Source organism: Canis lupus, chromosome 15 (genome assembly GCF_011100685.1).
Source record: "Canis lupus familiaris isolate Mischka breed German Shepherd chromosome 15, alternate assembly UU_Cfam_GSD_1.0, whole genome shotgun sequence".
NCBI classification, from domain to species: Eukaryota; Metazoa; Chordata; class Mammalia; order Carnivora; family Canidae; genus Canis; species Canis lupus.
This window is the reverse complement of record NC_049236.1, coordinates 17,277,969-17,293,942: the sequence shown is the minus strand read 5'-3', so window position 1 is coordinate 17,293,942 and position 15,974 is coordinate 17,277,969. Positions and strand designations below refer to the sequence as shown.

The window sequence follows — 15,974 nt, the reverse complement described above, 5'->3', positions numbered from 1 at the left end:
TTCTAGAAATGAATTCATTCCTTGCAGGTTGTCTAATTTGTTGGCTTATAATTTTTCATAATCTCTTATAATCCTTTGTATTTCCGTGTTGGGGTTGTAACTTCTTTCATTTCTTGTATTTCATGTATTTTATTTTATTTTTTTTTTGATTCTCTCTTTGTCTTGATAAACAAAACTGACAAACCTTTAGAAAGGCTTATCTTTTCAGAGAATCAACTCTTAGTTTCACTGATTTTTTTATTTAAATTCAATTTGCCAACATACAGTTTTTTGTTTTTCTAATCTCTATTTCACTCTGGTTCTTTTTAATTTTTGCTATTGATTCCTTTTTTCTTTAAATGGCCATTCTTTGTTTCCTTTCCTTTTCATTTTTTTTGGAATACTCCTCATTTAACTATTCAATTTATAAACTTTCTGTGTCGAGATAGTTTGAATTCTACACATTTTATTTATTTACTTATTTGGCTCAAACTATTGAAATTTATTTTCTCATATTTCTAAAAATGTCTGAAATTAAAGTTTTAGCAGGATTGGTTTCTCTTTGTGCTTTTCCCCTTGCCTTATAAATGCCTTTTTTCCTGTGTCTTCAGATGGACTTCCCTCTGTCAGTCATTAGGCATTTTAGGCTTTATGTATCTATTTTTAAAGATTTTACTTATTCATGAGAGACAGAGAGAGAGGCGGAGACATGGGCAGAGGGGGAAGCAGGCTCTCTGCAGGGAGCCTGATGGAGAACTTGATCCCGGGACCCTGGGATCACAACCTGACCTGAAGGCAGACTGTCAACCACTGAGCCATACAGTGCCCCGAATTTTACATTTTAATGTTTTTATTTGTTTCGTAGGGCTGCTAGAACAAATTGCCAAAATTTGGCAGCTTCCAACAATTGGAATTTATTCTCAAAGTTCTAGAGGCCTAAAGTTGTAAATCAAAGTATTGGAAGAGCTAAACTCCCTCCAAAGGCTCCTTTCTTCCCTCTTTCAGCATCTGGTGGGCTCCTGGTTTTCCTTAGCTTGTGCCAATTTCACTTGAATATTTACCTCCATCTTCACATGGCCTTTTTCTCAGTGTCCCTGTGTCCTACTATATCTTTTTTCTCTTATAAGGACATTGCTAATTGGGTTAAAGGCCCATTGTAAATCTAGGATGATTTTATTTCATGATCTTTACCTTAATTACATATGGAAAGACCCTTTTCCAAATAATTAGGCTCCTAAATTAAAGGACCGGTGGTTAAGTCTGATAAATGTTTAGCCCACCGGAGTGTTATACATAGATGTTATCTACTGAAGAGTATACAACTGTTCATCTGTATTCTCCTAGCACTTTTGCATCTAAATCTGTAAGCCTTCTGGAATTTATTTTGATTTAAGGTAGGATATAAGTTTATTTTTTATATAACATTATTGACAGATCACCCATTTAATAAGGATAGGATTTAAACCTATGACTTCGGGATCCCTGGGTGGCTCAGTGGTATAGTGCCTGCCTTTGGCCCAGGGCATGATCCTAGAGTCCCAGGATCAAATTCCACATCAGGCTCCCAGGGAGCCTGCTTCTCCCTCTGCCTGTGTCTCTGCCTATCTCTCTCTCTCTGTGTCTATCATGAATAAATGAATAAAATCTTTTAAAAAATAAATAAATAAACCTATGACTTCTTTTCAAAGTCAGCATCTTTACTTTTATGTATAACTACCTGTTTTTAGTACTTTAAAAAAGTTTGCCTGTGAGGCTGTTTTTGTCATCATACATCTCATAACAGAAAAGACTACTATTACAGGCTTTGTTGGTATTTGAAAGTATGATGGTAGCTAAAAATCCGAAAAGCGTTTTGTCAGCACTTGGCGCCCCAACCCCCGCCCTTCCCTTAAGCATTTGTTATTCCAGGAAAGGAGAAATGTCAATTGGAAAGTATGTGGGAGAGCATGGTTTGAGATGCTGGCTTACGTTACTGTGCCTGATGCAGTTGTGATTGGACACCTCGTGGACATCTGTAGTATATGCTGTTTAGTCCTGTTAAAAGGTATTTTGGGGTCTTTTTCAAATTTTTATTTACATTCTAGTTAGTTAATGTAGAGTGTAATTATGGTTTCAGGAGTAGAATGCAGTGATTCATCACATACGTATGACACCTGGTGCTCATGAGAAAAGTGCCCTCCTTAATACCCATCACCCAGTTAGTCCATCTGACACCCTTGTCCCTCCGTCCACTGTGTTTTTTATCTGTTGTTAAGAGGCTTTTATCGTTTGTTTCCCTCTCTCTTCTCATCTGATCATCTGTTTTGTTTCCTAAATTCCACATATGCGTGAAATTGTGTGGTATTTGTCTTTCTCTGACTTATTTCACAGAGCATAATACATTCTAGCTCTATCTCCATCAGTGCAAATAGCAGGATTTTTTTCATTGTTTTTAATGGCTGAGTATTGTATTGTGTATCTATGCACATCTTCTTTATTCATTCATCAGTCGATGGACACTTAAGCTCTTTCCATAGTTTGGCTATTGTTGATAATGCTGCTGTAAACATTGGGGTGCTTGCAGATTCAGTGTCCTTACATAGTAGTACAATTGCTGTGGGGAAGTTTTACTTTTAACTACTACTTTTCTACTTTTAATATTTTTTCCAAAGGTTTTATTTATATTGCATGGGGCAGTAAGCAGGGTGGGAGAGCAGAGGCAGAGAGTAATAGACAATCTCAAGCAGACTCCATGCTGAGCATGGAGCCCAACAGGAGGCTTAGTCCCATACCTATGAGATTGTGGTGACCTGAGCCAATATCAAGAGTTGAGCTTAACTAACTGAGCCACCCAGGAGCCCCTCTATTTTTTACTTTCTGAGGCATCTTCATACTCTTTTCCAGAGTAGCTGCACTGTTTTGCATTTCCACCAATGCTGTAAGAGGGTTCCCCTTTCTCTACATCCTTACCAACATCTGCTCTCTCCCGTATTGTTAATTTAAGCCATTCTGACACATATGAGGTGATAGCTCATCATGGATCTGATTTGCATTTCCCTAATGATGCGTCTAGTCTTTTAGTCATGTGGGTGCCTTCTTTGGAAAAGTGGCTATCCATGTCTTCAGCCCATTTCTTAACTAGATGGTTTTTCAGTGTTGAGCTTGATAAGTTCTTTATATATTTTGGATACTACCCCTTTATCTGATGTATCATTTGCAAATGTCATGTGGTATTTGTCTTTTCTCTTTCTGACTCATCTCCCATTTCTTTTTTTTCTGATTTTCTTATTTTTCTGATTTTCTTTTCTGATTCGACTCCCTTTGCATGTCTCGTTGGCTATCATGAAGCCTGTGGCGATGAAAACAGGCATGCGTGTATCGTTATCAGTTACCAGTTTCAGGCCTGGAGGACCGAACCACGTACAATGGGCAGTTATTCCTTGGTAGTAGAAGGTAAATGTCCTCTTTTCTTTCTGTTGGAATCCTCATTTAATTAAGTAAATACTGTCTGTCTGAAACCTTAAGGAACCATTTACTTTATTACCTGACACATGACATTGAGGGAACCCTATCCTGGATAATGAAAATATTTCATTTGGGGGCTTCACAGGATCTTTGTTCACTCAGGAATATGGCTTTGAAATAAAAATGATATGTTTCTTAACTACTGGGAGAAATATGAGTTGCTCTCGTGTCTCCAGCAAAGACAGGAGGCCATACCGAGGACGCCAGGCACACGTACATCCCAGAGGAGGAAAGGCAGCAGAGACAGAAAGGCAGTGGCTGCAGGGACAGCAGGGAGGAATGGTCAGTCGTCGGTTGTCCCTGTGGTGGAAATGTGGCCCATGTACCTTCTGGTCTTGCCTGTGCAACACTGGCAATGGACCTAGAGTACCACAATGTGTAATTTAAAAGCATCAGAGTTAGTTTTTGTCCAAAGTTAACTTATCCTTTATTACAAACAAAATGCATGAAGGAATTATAGAGGTTGATGACAACCACAACAAAATTAGACACAGTGCAATGAGAGGGGCGGGGAAGCCTTCCGTTGGGCTGTAGCCATGATGAGCTGCTGCTCGGTGGCAGAGGCTGGATGCTCCAGTAAGGCAGGTGGATGCACCGGCCCTTCGATGAACTCGAGGGTGGGCACTGAGGCCTGCCTACGTTTTGGAGGGGCCAGGGGTGCAGGCAGCACCTCCAGTTGGGGACAGTGAATCAGAGGTGTGACCAACACCTGCAGTGGCTTCAACTCAACAGGTGCCATCTCAGCCCCTGGCAAGCACTCAACTCCAGCAGCCTTGACTGGCTCAATCACCTCTGGCCCTGAAGCTTCAGCAGGCCCCATAGTAGGAGCTGGGGCGGGCTCTTGAGGTGGTTTGGGATCTTGTTCAGGAGCGGAAGCTAGTTGCTCCCCTGAGATAGGTGGCTGCTGCAGCATGTGGGGGAAAAGGATTGCATGCGCCAGGACGTGATCTACCTCCAGGGTGGCCAAGGTTACAGGTAGGTCCTCCTTGTCGGGATGCTGAATCAGAGGTGTGACTGCCTCATGCATTGGTTTGGACTCAGCAGCTAGCATCTTGGATCGGGCCAAGCACCCAGCTGCAGCAGCCTTGACTAGCTTGATCAACTCAGGACCTGAAGCTTCAGTAGGCCCCACAATACTAGCTGGGGCGGCTTCTTGATGTGATTCAGGGTGTTTCTCAAGGGCCGAAGCTGGGTGCTCCACTGAGGCAGGTGGCTGCTCCAGCATATTGGGTACCCTGATAGCCTGCACCATGGTGAGCTCTTCCTCCTGGGTTGCCAAGGGTGCAGATAGCTATTCAAGTCGGAACAGTGAGTCAGAGATGTTACCATCACCTGCATTGGCTTGGACTCAGCACCTGGCCTCTCTGCTCGAGCCAGGCACTCAAGTCCAGCAGCCCTGCCCAGCTTGATCACCCCTTCACTCACCTCGAGCCCGCACTGGCCTCTTTTAGCTGTGCAGGGCACTATCCCATTCCTCAAGGAGGTGGACCAGAGGTTCTGTTCCTCACACTCCTGCCCCATCTCCTGTGTGGAGTTCTGTAACGACAGTGCCCGGCAGCCAGGCAGGAGGCCTCATCGCCCGGTCTGGCTGCTTTGGCTGGACCGCTACACCCAGCTGACTCCATTCCAGACACACCACACCACAGTCGGCACACATCTCCCCCAAGAAGAGAAAAGGGATGCAGCCCTAGGACCTTAGGTTAACTCGGATGGGTAAGAGGCACCTCAGGAATCCTCTTTCCACCCTGCCCACCATGACATCAGTGTGACCATGCAGGGATCACTGGGGTACCTGCTGCCCTGTAACCTCCTCCAGCCTAGGTGGGACCTGCCCACACATCCCTGGTCCCCTGAAACTGAAGAGGAGGGGATGCCTGCCCAGGATGGCTGGCACAGGTGGCCTGGCCTGCCCTGGGCTGCTCTATATTACCTTAGGGTACGTCCTGGCAAACGCCCTCAGGCATGGGCTGTGACGGTGGAACAAAAGTCTACGGCATGTGAAAGAGCCACAACCCTGGGCTTTCTGGAAGCCAGAGCCCCGGGAAGTTGGCAGGCAGCAAGAGAACATCTTTCACTAGCAGATGTCTCCAGCCAAGTGAACCTGATGTGGGGTTGCACTAGAATGTGGGTGCCTGGTTGCAGGGGTTCCAAGTTCTGTTGGGCTCTGTTGTCAAAGAAGTGACCTCACTGCCTGGGATCCCCTACCTGAGTCCACTCCTGGTTGAACCTTCGGTGTTGTCTTTTCACTTCTGTGTCTAATGGACATCTCAAATTTAACTTATGGAAACAAAATGATTCCCCTCCACCTCAGGCCCCCTGCCCCAGTGTTGCATGATAGACTTCTTTATTCCACTTGTGCTTATGTGAACCATCCACCTTGGAGATGTCCTGGGTTTCTCCCTGTCCACATCCCACATCCTGTCCATGAGATTCACAATATGAATTGTGCCCTTGTGCTATCCACATCATTCTTGCCTCGTTTCCTCTGTGCTGTCCGCATGATTCTTGCCTCGTTTCTCATGTCGTGATGTTTCTGAGCCAGCTCACACGAGGCAAGCTGATGTGAAAGTCCAAGGAAATGTTGTGAGCTGGTTGGCATCATTTTGGGAGCTTGAAATAATTAATAATTGTAGAACACTGCACTTTATGTATTTGTTTCCTATCTACTGTCTGTGTCCACCCCAGTACCTACAACAGTACCTGAGGCAGAGAAGGCCCAAAGATTTTTTTTTTCTAAAGGTACATTGTTGTTTTGGGGCCTTGTGCACAGATTTTGGGAACTTCAGTGATGAAAGTCACTAAGAAAGAGATATAGGCAGTCCTCCAGATTCCCTTTTAGATGCAAGTATCCCACATGTCACTTAAAAATGTCAGGTTCAATCGAAGCTGGGTCCTTCATTAGTTTCTCACGAGTAAATTTGCTCCCTGTTGCTAGGGCTGCAGTCCTAAACTTATAAATGTTGTTTCTCTCATCATAAAAATGTACTCCCCAGATTATAGTTGTTTATTATGTCTTGGACAAATTTCATAATTTTTCTTCATAGTCTATTGTTTTAGGAATTAGAATTCTTTAATCTCTGGGTTGTTTCATTCAGACAGTGATGCGTTACTATTTTTTGAAAAAGTTGTTTAAGATTTTTTGTTTACCTAATATGCTAAACTCTCAGCTCTTTGAGATCTTCTTTGATTCATTGTTTAATTGCCTAACCACCTAGCAAATGTGTTAGAAATTACAAGTATCTAGTAAAAGTATCCTGAATCTAATTCAATAACCAATTTTAGTTTTCTGTATTGGCCCATAAATTTACAGCCTCTTCAAAACTCCATTATATCATTGTTACATGTACTCTTTCATATTTGAAATACATTATTTCATAATTGCTTATGTAAAAAAAAGTACTGTGCCCAAGATTTAAAATTCTTTTTTACGAATGCATTCACATCATTCTTATAATGATGTACGGCATTTAATGTTGTAGTGAAATTGTTCATGTCGGTGTCTCTGGCAACTTTTCCTTCTGTACTTTTGTTGTTCCTGTTTATATCATTTGGATATCTTTTGAAAAGCAATGACATTCTTTAGACCCCTGAAGATTTCCCTGGTGTTTTTTATTTTTTTAGTGTCATTTATTTCCATCTATTTGACCTGTTGAATACATCAGTTAAACAAATGTTTGCTTATTTTACATAAATGGTTCTTTTTCTTGTTGTACAATCTCATAACTAAGTCTTAGATAGACTAAGATGGGCCTTAGATAGGAAAATTCTTCTCCCATCAGTCTACAAAGCTGAGCAAAGCGGGTGATGCTTTAAAACATAACCTGTTGGGATCCCTGGGTGGCGCAGCGGTTTGGCGCCTGCCTTTGGCCCAAGGCGCGATCCTGGAGACCCGGGATCGAGTCCCACGTCGGGCTCCCGGTGCATGGAGCCTGCTTCTCCCTCTGCCTGTGTCTCTGCCCCTCTCTCTCTCTCTGTGACTATCATAAATAAAAATAAAAAAAATTAAAAAAAAATAATTAAAACATAACCTGTTGTTTCTATAACTGTATCAGGCTCACGTGTTTTATATTTTTGCTTTTGTAGTAATTTAATTACCACTTTTGGAGCACTTGCTACTTAATCTTCATTAGAAATTAACCCTCCAGGCAGCCCCAGTGGCCCAATGTTTTAGCGTCGACTTCGGCCCAGGGTGTGGTTCTCGAGACCCGAGATGAAGTCCTACCTTGGGCTCCCTGCATGGAGCCTGCTTCTCTCTCTCTCTCTTTCTTCTCTCCATCTGTCATGAATAAATAAGTAAATAAATCTTAAGAACAAAGAGAATTTAACTCTCCACTGAGGTAAGCCAAAGAGCTTAGTAAATAAAAATAAATTCTAAAATAAATTCTAAATTCTGTATCTTTTGATCAACTTTAATTTATCAAATCGAGATTACATGGGGTTAAAAATTAATTTCCAACAGGGAGAGATATCTTTTCTGATAACAAAATTAACAAAAATAGAACATAGTCTTCCATCTTTACCTTTTTATTTGTTTAAAAATAATAATTATAAGTGTTTTATAGACTACAGTAGCCCAGCGAAGGATTTCTGTTTTCCACATTCTTCATATGCACATAACTACAAAACCTGATTTTATTTAATAGTATGGTTTACTCACAGTCTGTAAAACTATATCTACTGTGGGTGGAATAAGATTGTGCTCAAAGAATCCCAAAATCTTGCTTAGGTCTTTTTCTCCCCTTTTTCCATAACCTGGATCTGGGCTAGAACAGTTTAATAAGTGTTAAATGTCTGAACGGATGTGCAGATTTTGCCTTTTAGGGTAGTAGCAGCTCCTCAAAGAGAGAAGCTCTGTTTTTCCATTTGAGTTTACTTATACCTCAAATAATAAATGTGACATTGCCTCAGCAATTGCCTGGCCAAAAAAAAAAAGTTAATTTCATCTTTTGTTAAGTATACTGTTTAGCCTAAATGATAAAGGTAGGTCAGGAAAAAAATCAGTATAGATAGAGGTATTAGATTTCAGGAAAATGAACTTAAAATGGTTACACTCTTCATTACCCTCTCAACTCAAGTGATGGGCTAAGGAGCTTTTGTGATCTGACCTGTTTACCTCTTCATCTTCCCTTTCATTACTGTCTTTGTCCTCTCCCTGTTAGCTAGAGCCATGCTAAATTCCATCCAGTTCTCTGACTGTGTGCCTTGTTTTCTTCTACGTTCTTGCATGCCTAAATTCTGCTCATCTTCCAGAAATGCTTCTCAGAAGCCTTCCCCGAGCTTCCACAGGTGGACAAAGTGCCCGTCCAAGTGCTGAGTGTTCCTGAGTATGAGGTGTATCACCCCCTCTGCTGGGGAATGCAGTCTCTCTCTGGACCCTAGGTTACTTAAGGCACAGATGATTTCTTTTCCTCTTTCCTTCATGTAACATGCATTCATATCATTAGACACAGACAAATATTTTTGAGGAGTGACTAAATTCGTCTGGATGATACATTTAATATTTGTTTATATGTTTATCTTAGAATGAATTTTGGAATAGGTATTGCCTTATTTCTTACAGTCAACGTACGCTTCGAAAAACATGGATGTTAAATATGTTAAGTGATGGTAATCTATTTTGTAAGAAATACTGAAAACAAAATCTTAACAGGTTTTCAAAAAATTCCAATTTGTTAAAATGTGCTTAAAATTACAGATATAGAATCCTATGCTTAGAATTGTCGGCATGGGAAAGTATGAGAAAAAGCGATAAGAAGATGCTTTTTTAAGGTCCTCATTTGTAAGGAATGTGAGAGGACCCAGAAGGTACGCCTTCTGAATGAATGCTCAAAAAGCAGTTTTGAAAGTTAGCCAGTAAACATATTCAGAGTTTTGCCAACCCTGGAGGGTTGGCCCTAAAGCAATGGAGGGGAGATAGGACTAGGACAAGTCTAAGGGCATAGAGTCACAGGACTAATTGAAAGGCAAGGTCTGAAAGTGAAATACCAGAAGAAAGAAAAGCCAAGTGCTGGATGGATGACAGTGGAGTAAAGCATGTGGCTCAGGCCATCTGTGACCCATATAAAGAGAACAGGGTGCTCTACAGCCTTCAGGGGGCCAGGCTCAGAAGGCGACAAGAAGGGCAAAAGAGATCCCTGAAAGAGTGGAGGGGTTTTACTTCATTTTAGTCAACCTTCACTGTCTGCCTTGTAACTTCAAATGTCTAGTAATTGAAAAGAATCTGAGAGCCGTGAAATGAGAGTGACCTTTGGTTCTACTTATTGGGTTCATGTTGTTGTACATGTGTGTGCAGCCAACCAGCAGTGCTCATTATGTACCATATCATGTGCTAAGAAGGGTCTCTTCCTGAAAATCAGGAAAGAGGAGAAAGAACTAGTTTTGATAGCTTTCTGATTTGGAAAAGCTTTATAAAAATCATGATTTTAAAAAAATAAAAATCATGATTTTCGTTATATAGTAACATGTTTCGTTATACAGCTTCCTTTCTGTGTTCATTCTCATGAGGATTAACCATAGAGCGAGTCCTGTGAAATGAAGAATGGTTGTATTCTAATTTAATTCCTTGAATTTCTTGTTTCCTTGTTTTGAAGTGGATATTTTGGGGGTTTTTTGTTTGTATTTTTTATTGGGGTTCGATTTGCAACATATAGCATGACACCCACTGCTCATCACATCAAGTGCCATTCTCGGGGCCTGTCACCAGTCACCCCATCTCCCCACCCACTTCCCCTTTCACTACCTCTTGTTAACTTCCCAGAGTTAGGAGTCTCTCATGTTTTGTCATCCTCTCTGATTTTTCTCAGCGATGTTTTTATGTATTTATTTTAATTTTTTTAGGATTTTATTTATTCATGAGAGAGAAAGACAGAGAGAGAGAGAGAGGGAGGGAGGGAGGGAGAGGGAGAGAAATGCAGAGACACAGGCAGAAGTTGAAGCAGGGTCCATGCAGGGAGCCAGACATGGGACTCGATCCCAGGTCTCTAGGATCACAACCTGGGCTGCAGGTGTTGCTAAATGGCTGAGTCAACGGGGCTGACCCTAAGTGAAGATTTTACTTTATTTTATTTTTACCTTTTTTAACTTTTTTATTGGAGTTCAATTTGCCACATAACGCCCAGTTTTCATCCCACCATGTGTCCCCCTCAGTTCCCATCACCCAGTCACCCCAACCCTCACTCACCTCCCTTTCCACTACCCCTTGTTCATTACCCAGTGTTAGGTGTCTCTCATGTTTTGTCACCTTCACTGATATTTTCACTCACTTTCTCTCCTTCCCTTTACTCCCTTCCACTAATTTTTATATCCCCCAAATGAATAAGACCATATAATGTTTGTCCTTTTCCGATTGACTTATTTCACTCAGCATAATACCCTCCAGGTCCATCCAAGTTGAAGCAAATGGTGGGTATTTGTTGTTTCTAATGGCTGAGTAATATTCCATTGTATACATAGACCACATCTTCTTTTTTTTTAATTTATTTTTTATTGGTGTTCAATTTACTAACATACAGAATAACCCCCAGTGCCCGTCACCCATTCACTCCCACCCCCCCGCCCTTCTCCCCTTCCACCACCCCTAGTTCGTTTCCCAGAGTTAGCAGTCTTTACGTTCTGTCTCCCTTTCTGATATTTTCTTTATCCATTCGTCTTTCAATGGACACCGAAGCTCCTTCCACAGTTGGCTGTAGTGGACATTGCTGCTAGAAACATCGGGGTGCAGGTGTCCTAGTGTATGACTGCATCTGTATCTTTGGGGTAAATCCCTAGCAGTGCAATTGTTGGGCCATAGGGCTGATCTTTTTATAACTCTTTGGGGAACCTCCACAGAGTTTTTCAGAGTGGCTGTACCAGTTCACATTCCCACTAAGCATTCCTACAGTGCAAGAGGGTTCCCCTTTCTTCACATCCTCTCCAACATTTGTTGCTTCCTTTCTTCTGTTTGGTTTTTACTGACATTCAAAAAATGTAAAACTTCAGGCTCATAACTTTGTTGCATTTCTAAATCCTTTCAACAACAAAAGGAAATTGTGTATTATGATTAGAAGTTTAAGTGAGTCCTAAACTATTCGAAGAAAATTCTAAAATATACATTGAGGTTCCACAAGGAAAAGATTGAGTTTAAACAAAAGAACCAGAGCTCATTCTTCCAGAAGGTTTGTTAAGTTGAATACAGAGCCCTTTTACAAGTATACTAGAAAAATAAGTAGTCCCACAGTATCAGTCAATTCATGTATAAATGACAAGAGAGCTACCTTTAGTGAAACTAACTCTAAAGTAGTTGACTGCCAAGCTGATTGTTAAATTGGTTATTATTAAAACAGGAGAAAAATCCCACACACTTAGAAATGAGGTCCCAGATCGAAAGAACTGGTAACTGTAGCTGCTTATAATCTAAGTTAAATAATTCCTTCACAATTTGAGTAGACATATATCAACATGGCAGTCTTATATGTAATTTATGGTGCTTCCCTAGAGCTTATTTTTGAGAGATGCTAGTGAATATGGAAGGAGAAAAATGAATGCTCAAAAAGTCCTATTGCCATCTTATACATTTGGGGAAACTAGGAATATGTCCAAAGAATATAGGTGTTCAATACTTTTATATATAGTAATAACTAACACCATAAAATAGCACCCGTTTAGATAGAATTGATGGTAGACGTGGCAGTACTACATCCTTTTCTACAATGTCTGAGCCTATGTAGTACTTAAGACCTTTCCTCCAGGCATGAACATTAAATATTGAATACTAAAAAGCGTGAAAATAATTTTGTCTTTGGAAGTAGTTTACGTGAAGTTTTCCTGCATGTCCCATTGGAGATTTGCGAGGAGCCTGCTTCTCCCTCTGCCTGTGTCTCTGCCTCTCTCTCCCTCTCTGTGTCTCTCAGTATTAAATAGATAGATGATAGATAGATAGATAGATAGATAGATAGATAGATAGATAGATAATAGATAGGTAAACAAATAAATCTTTATAAGAACTAAATAAAATTATCATCATTATTTTATGATATTTATAAAATGCAGTAAAAGTTAAGGAAATCATCCTGAGAGGCAGGAAGCCTCTCTCAATCGGCCATCTTTTTAACATGTTTTTTTGTTTTGTTTTGTTTTGTTTTTAAAGATTTTATTTATTTATTTATTTATGATAGTCACAGAGAGAGAGAGAGAGAGGCAGAGACATAGGCAGAGGGAGAAGCAGGCTCCATGCAGGGAGCTCGACGTGGGATTCGATCCCGGGTCTCCAGGATCGCGCCCTGGGCCAAAGGCAGGTGCTAAACCGCTGCGCCACCCAGGGATCCCTCTTTTTAACATGTTATACTTATTTTCCTCCCTTGTTTAAGGTTTTTTTTTTTTTTTGTACGTATGCCATGACTTTTTTTTATTAGCTATACTTTTGAGGAAGAAGCTCTTCAATTTAGAGGTGCTGTATCTTTTTTTCGCCATAAATTCATTGTCTTCTAGAATCCCTTAGAGTGCAACAATCCTGAACTCCTATGGGATTTTTCACCAATGACCGATGAAAGTTGTTTTTTCAACTTCCCTGTTTTATTGAAGCAGGTCTGAAGACCAGGAAGAAAGCTGACTAGTGATGTGAATTGCAAAGTGTTGAGAACTAACCAGTGAATTGTCATGGTGCCTAATGACTCTTAAGCACAAAGGAAGTTTATTAATTATTTGAAATAAAGACAACACAGTCATTTGTAGGAGATCCTTAGCTAGAAAGTTTTGATATTCTTTGAAAAAAATTAATACAACAAAACCTTAGAAAGTTTTAGAAGAAGTTACAAAAACATCAAAACCTGAGCTGCACAAAAGAAAAGTCACTTATCTGAGGTCACAAATGTAAGGGAAGCAAGTAAGTGCAGGAAAGCTGGAAGCTTCTCGATTGGTCGTGGCCATAGAGAGTTTGGACAAGACAACAGGATGCCACTTTTATTTCATAGGGAAGTGTCGTTTGTGACTATCATTTGTAAATGGGTTTTCCGTTGGTTTTGGCGGCAACAGTGTTTGCCACTTCTCTGGTCTAACTGGACTAAGACATCCCTCACTCCTGTTACCACTGGTCCATGTTTGCAGTGCTGTTGGTTGGCTTTGGAAATGTGAACTTTGTGGAATGAACAGGGAAGTTTCTCTGGCATTGAGTGGAAAACAAGGAGCCCACACAAGGCTCTGTACGGATGGTGTGTGTGCATGCATGCATGAGATACTTTCATAACAGAATCTCTTATGAAATATATATATATATTTATATAAAATATACTGTATCTTACAATGAAGTGAACTGGGGAAGAGACAATTTTATTAAGAAAATCCTAAGGAAGAGGGGTGCCTGGGTCGCACAATCGTTGGGCTCCTGGGTGATGCAATCGGTTAAGTGTCTGACTCTTGGATTTGGCTCAGGTCATGATCTCATGATCTTTGGATCAAGCCCCGCATCAGGCTTCATGCTCAGCAGTGAGTCTACTTGGAATTCTCTCCCTCTGTCCCCCTACTCATGTGTACACACTCTCTCTCAATCTCTCTCTCTCTCAAATAAGTAACTAAATCTTCAAAAAAGGAAAATCACAAGAGTAAAGGCATATATGGTACTGTACTGTATAAAGAAGTGGACCCATGCAATTCCAACACCTGTTGTTCAAGGAGCAACTGTATTCTTATCTTTATATCTCCCACTTATTAAGCCGTGATCCTTAGAAAGCCATCAGCAGTTGTCCCTAAGACTAATGACCTCTTTTTTTCTCTCTCCTACTCCTAGTCTGCATAACAGGATGCTGCCCCTGTCTACTGCATTAGTGGGAAATGATCTCTGAGGCAATTTAGAAGACCTGGTGTCTGTTTCCATGCTTGCCCTTTTCAAGCTGTGTCACCTTTCCTCACTCCGTGGGGCCTTTGTTCTTTTATGTATGCTTGAATAGTAGATGGTTGTCAAAGACTCTCATACAGTATAATCTAGTTGGAAAATTATGCATTTGCCACTCTGTATGAAGAGGTAAAACATGGGTGTGCAGTCACATATGACTTTGGATTCCTGGAGTGACCCTTGCTGTAGGCTTTGTTTTGCTAGAGCTCGTGTTCATCTCTAAGTTTCTGCCTTATAGAGGCCTGTGGGGTGTAAATGAGACCATATGTGGAAATTTCCGAGAGTGTCTACCTGGGAGGAAGTACATATGATCCCGGGTGGGGCTGTGGGACTGGTGAGGTGGTGGGGGTCTTGACAGCAGTCAGACTTGGTGCATTGAGGTTTCCTCTGCAGCAACAAGCAAAGTAGAACAACAGAGGTGCCATGGTCCCCAGTAGCCCCACTGTCCTATGTCTTCAGCATATCCCTAAATGCTACTGGGTACATACTTGGACAGTAATCATCCCAAATAGGTGGTCCTGAGCAAGCAGCTTTAGGGGTGCTCTGCAACCTTAGCATGTTTGGCGTGTTTCCCTGGGGTCATGAGTGCTATTTTCCAAAGAGAATACAAAAATGGAACCTGCTGTTTGTACCCATAAGCCGTGGCATATTGAAATTGGGTTGTATGGCATTGAGTTCCCTTTAGTGCCTATCAAGTAAGCTAACAGTCAAAACCTATTTTATTTTTACTGTTCTGGGCCTATTTCTTTAATGAATAAGTATTTTTTTTTTGTCCCTAAAGAGGCTTATCGTGAAAGAGGGAAAGGTTTTTGGCATCAACTCTTATGTTAAAATTAATGGAAAAAAGAGAGCCACATTCATGAAAGTATCTTGAAGCTGTAGAATATACAGTAAGAAATAATTTACAGAGAGATGAGACTAGTAGATTAATTAGATTTAGATACATGAAATAGCTGACTTTGTTTTTCTTATAAAAGCGAGGTTTTTTTTATTTCAAGGTAGTATTTTCCAGAGATACCCTGATTCATGCTTTATTCTATTTTGAATACCTGTTGATGGTAGTACTCAACTACACTCGTGGCTGTTTTGTTTATAAAGTCAGATGTTGAAAATAATCATCTTGGTGGACCCTTTTATTTTACAAAGAGTGTTAGGGTATGTATGTTTGTATGTATGTATTTATTTATATCTTGAGTTGTAGAATGTAGAATGTAGAATGTAGAATCATAAGTTGTAGCTTATGGTGTTTATTCTCATAGATTTTTCTTTTTCTTTTTCTTTTTCTTTTTTTCTCGCAGATTTTTCTACTGAAGCAACCAAGAAGCTACATCTCTGCTGTCCTAATGTCTTGTCTGGTAGCCCCGTTTCTGTCTTGTGTTATCTATATTTTGTATAAAAAATCATGTGGTTACCTTATGCATAGTATGTCTTCACCATAGTTCATGGCTGAATTTAGAATACTTAGAGACATCAAGGTCAGTTAGGATCTTTCTTTTAATTGTTCAGAAAATGGATGATGAAATCATTATGTAAGGGAAGAAAGATGGATGGGTAAAGGAGGAGAGACCCAGGGGATGTGGAGCTGAGACTTGCTCACTGTTGCCATGAGTGTGACTTGGCATGGTGA

The 15,974-nt window shown here is 40.7% G+C and overlaps 1 protein-coding gene across 1 annotated transcript; it reads right to left on the bottom strand.

The window, feature by feature from the left end:
- Nucleotides 1-3,933: 3,933 nt before the first annotated feature.
- Nucleotides 3,934-5,715, bottom strand: LOC119874592 (proline-rich protein 36-like). Its single transcript, XM_038557593.1, has 2 exons — nucleotides 4,909-5,715; nucleotides 3,934-4,774 (listed from the first exon to the last, which is right to left on the bottom strand). The coding sequence occupies exons 1-2, from the start codon at nucleotides 5,002-5,004 to the stop codon at nucleotides 3,968-3,970; spliced, it is 903 nt and encodes a 300-aa protein (XP_038413521.1). The 5' UTR covers nucleotides 5,005-5,715; the 3' UTR covers nucleotides 3,934-3,967.
- Between the last annotated feature and the right edge of the window lie 10,259 nt (nucleotides 5,716-15,974).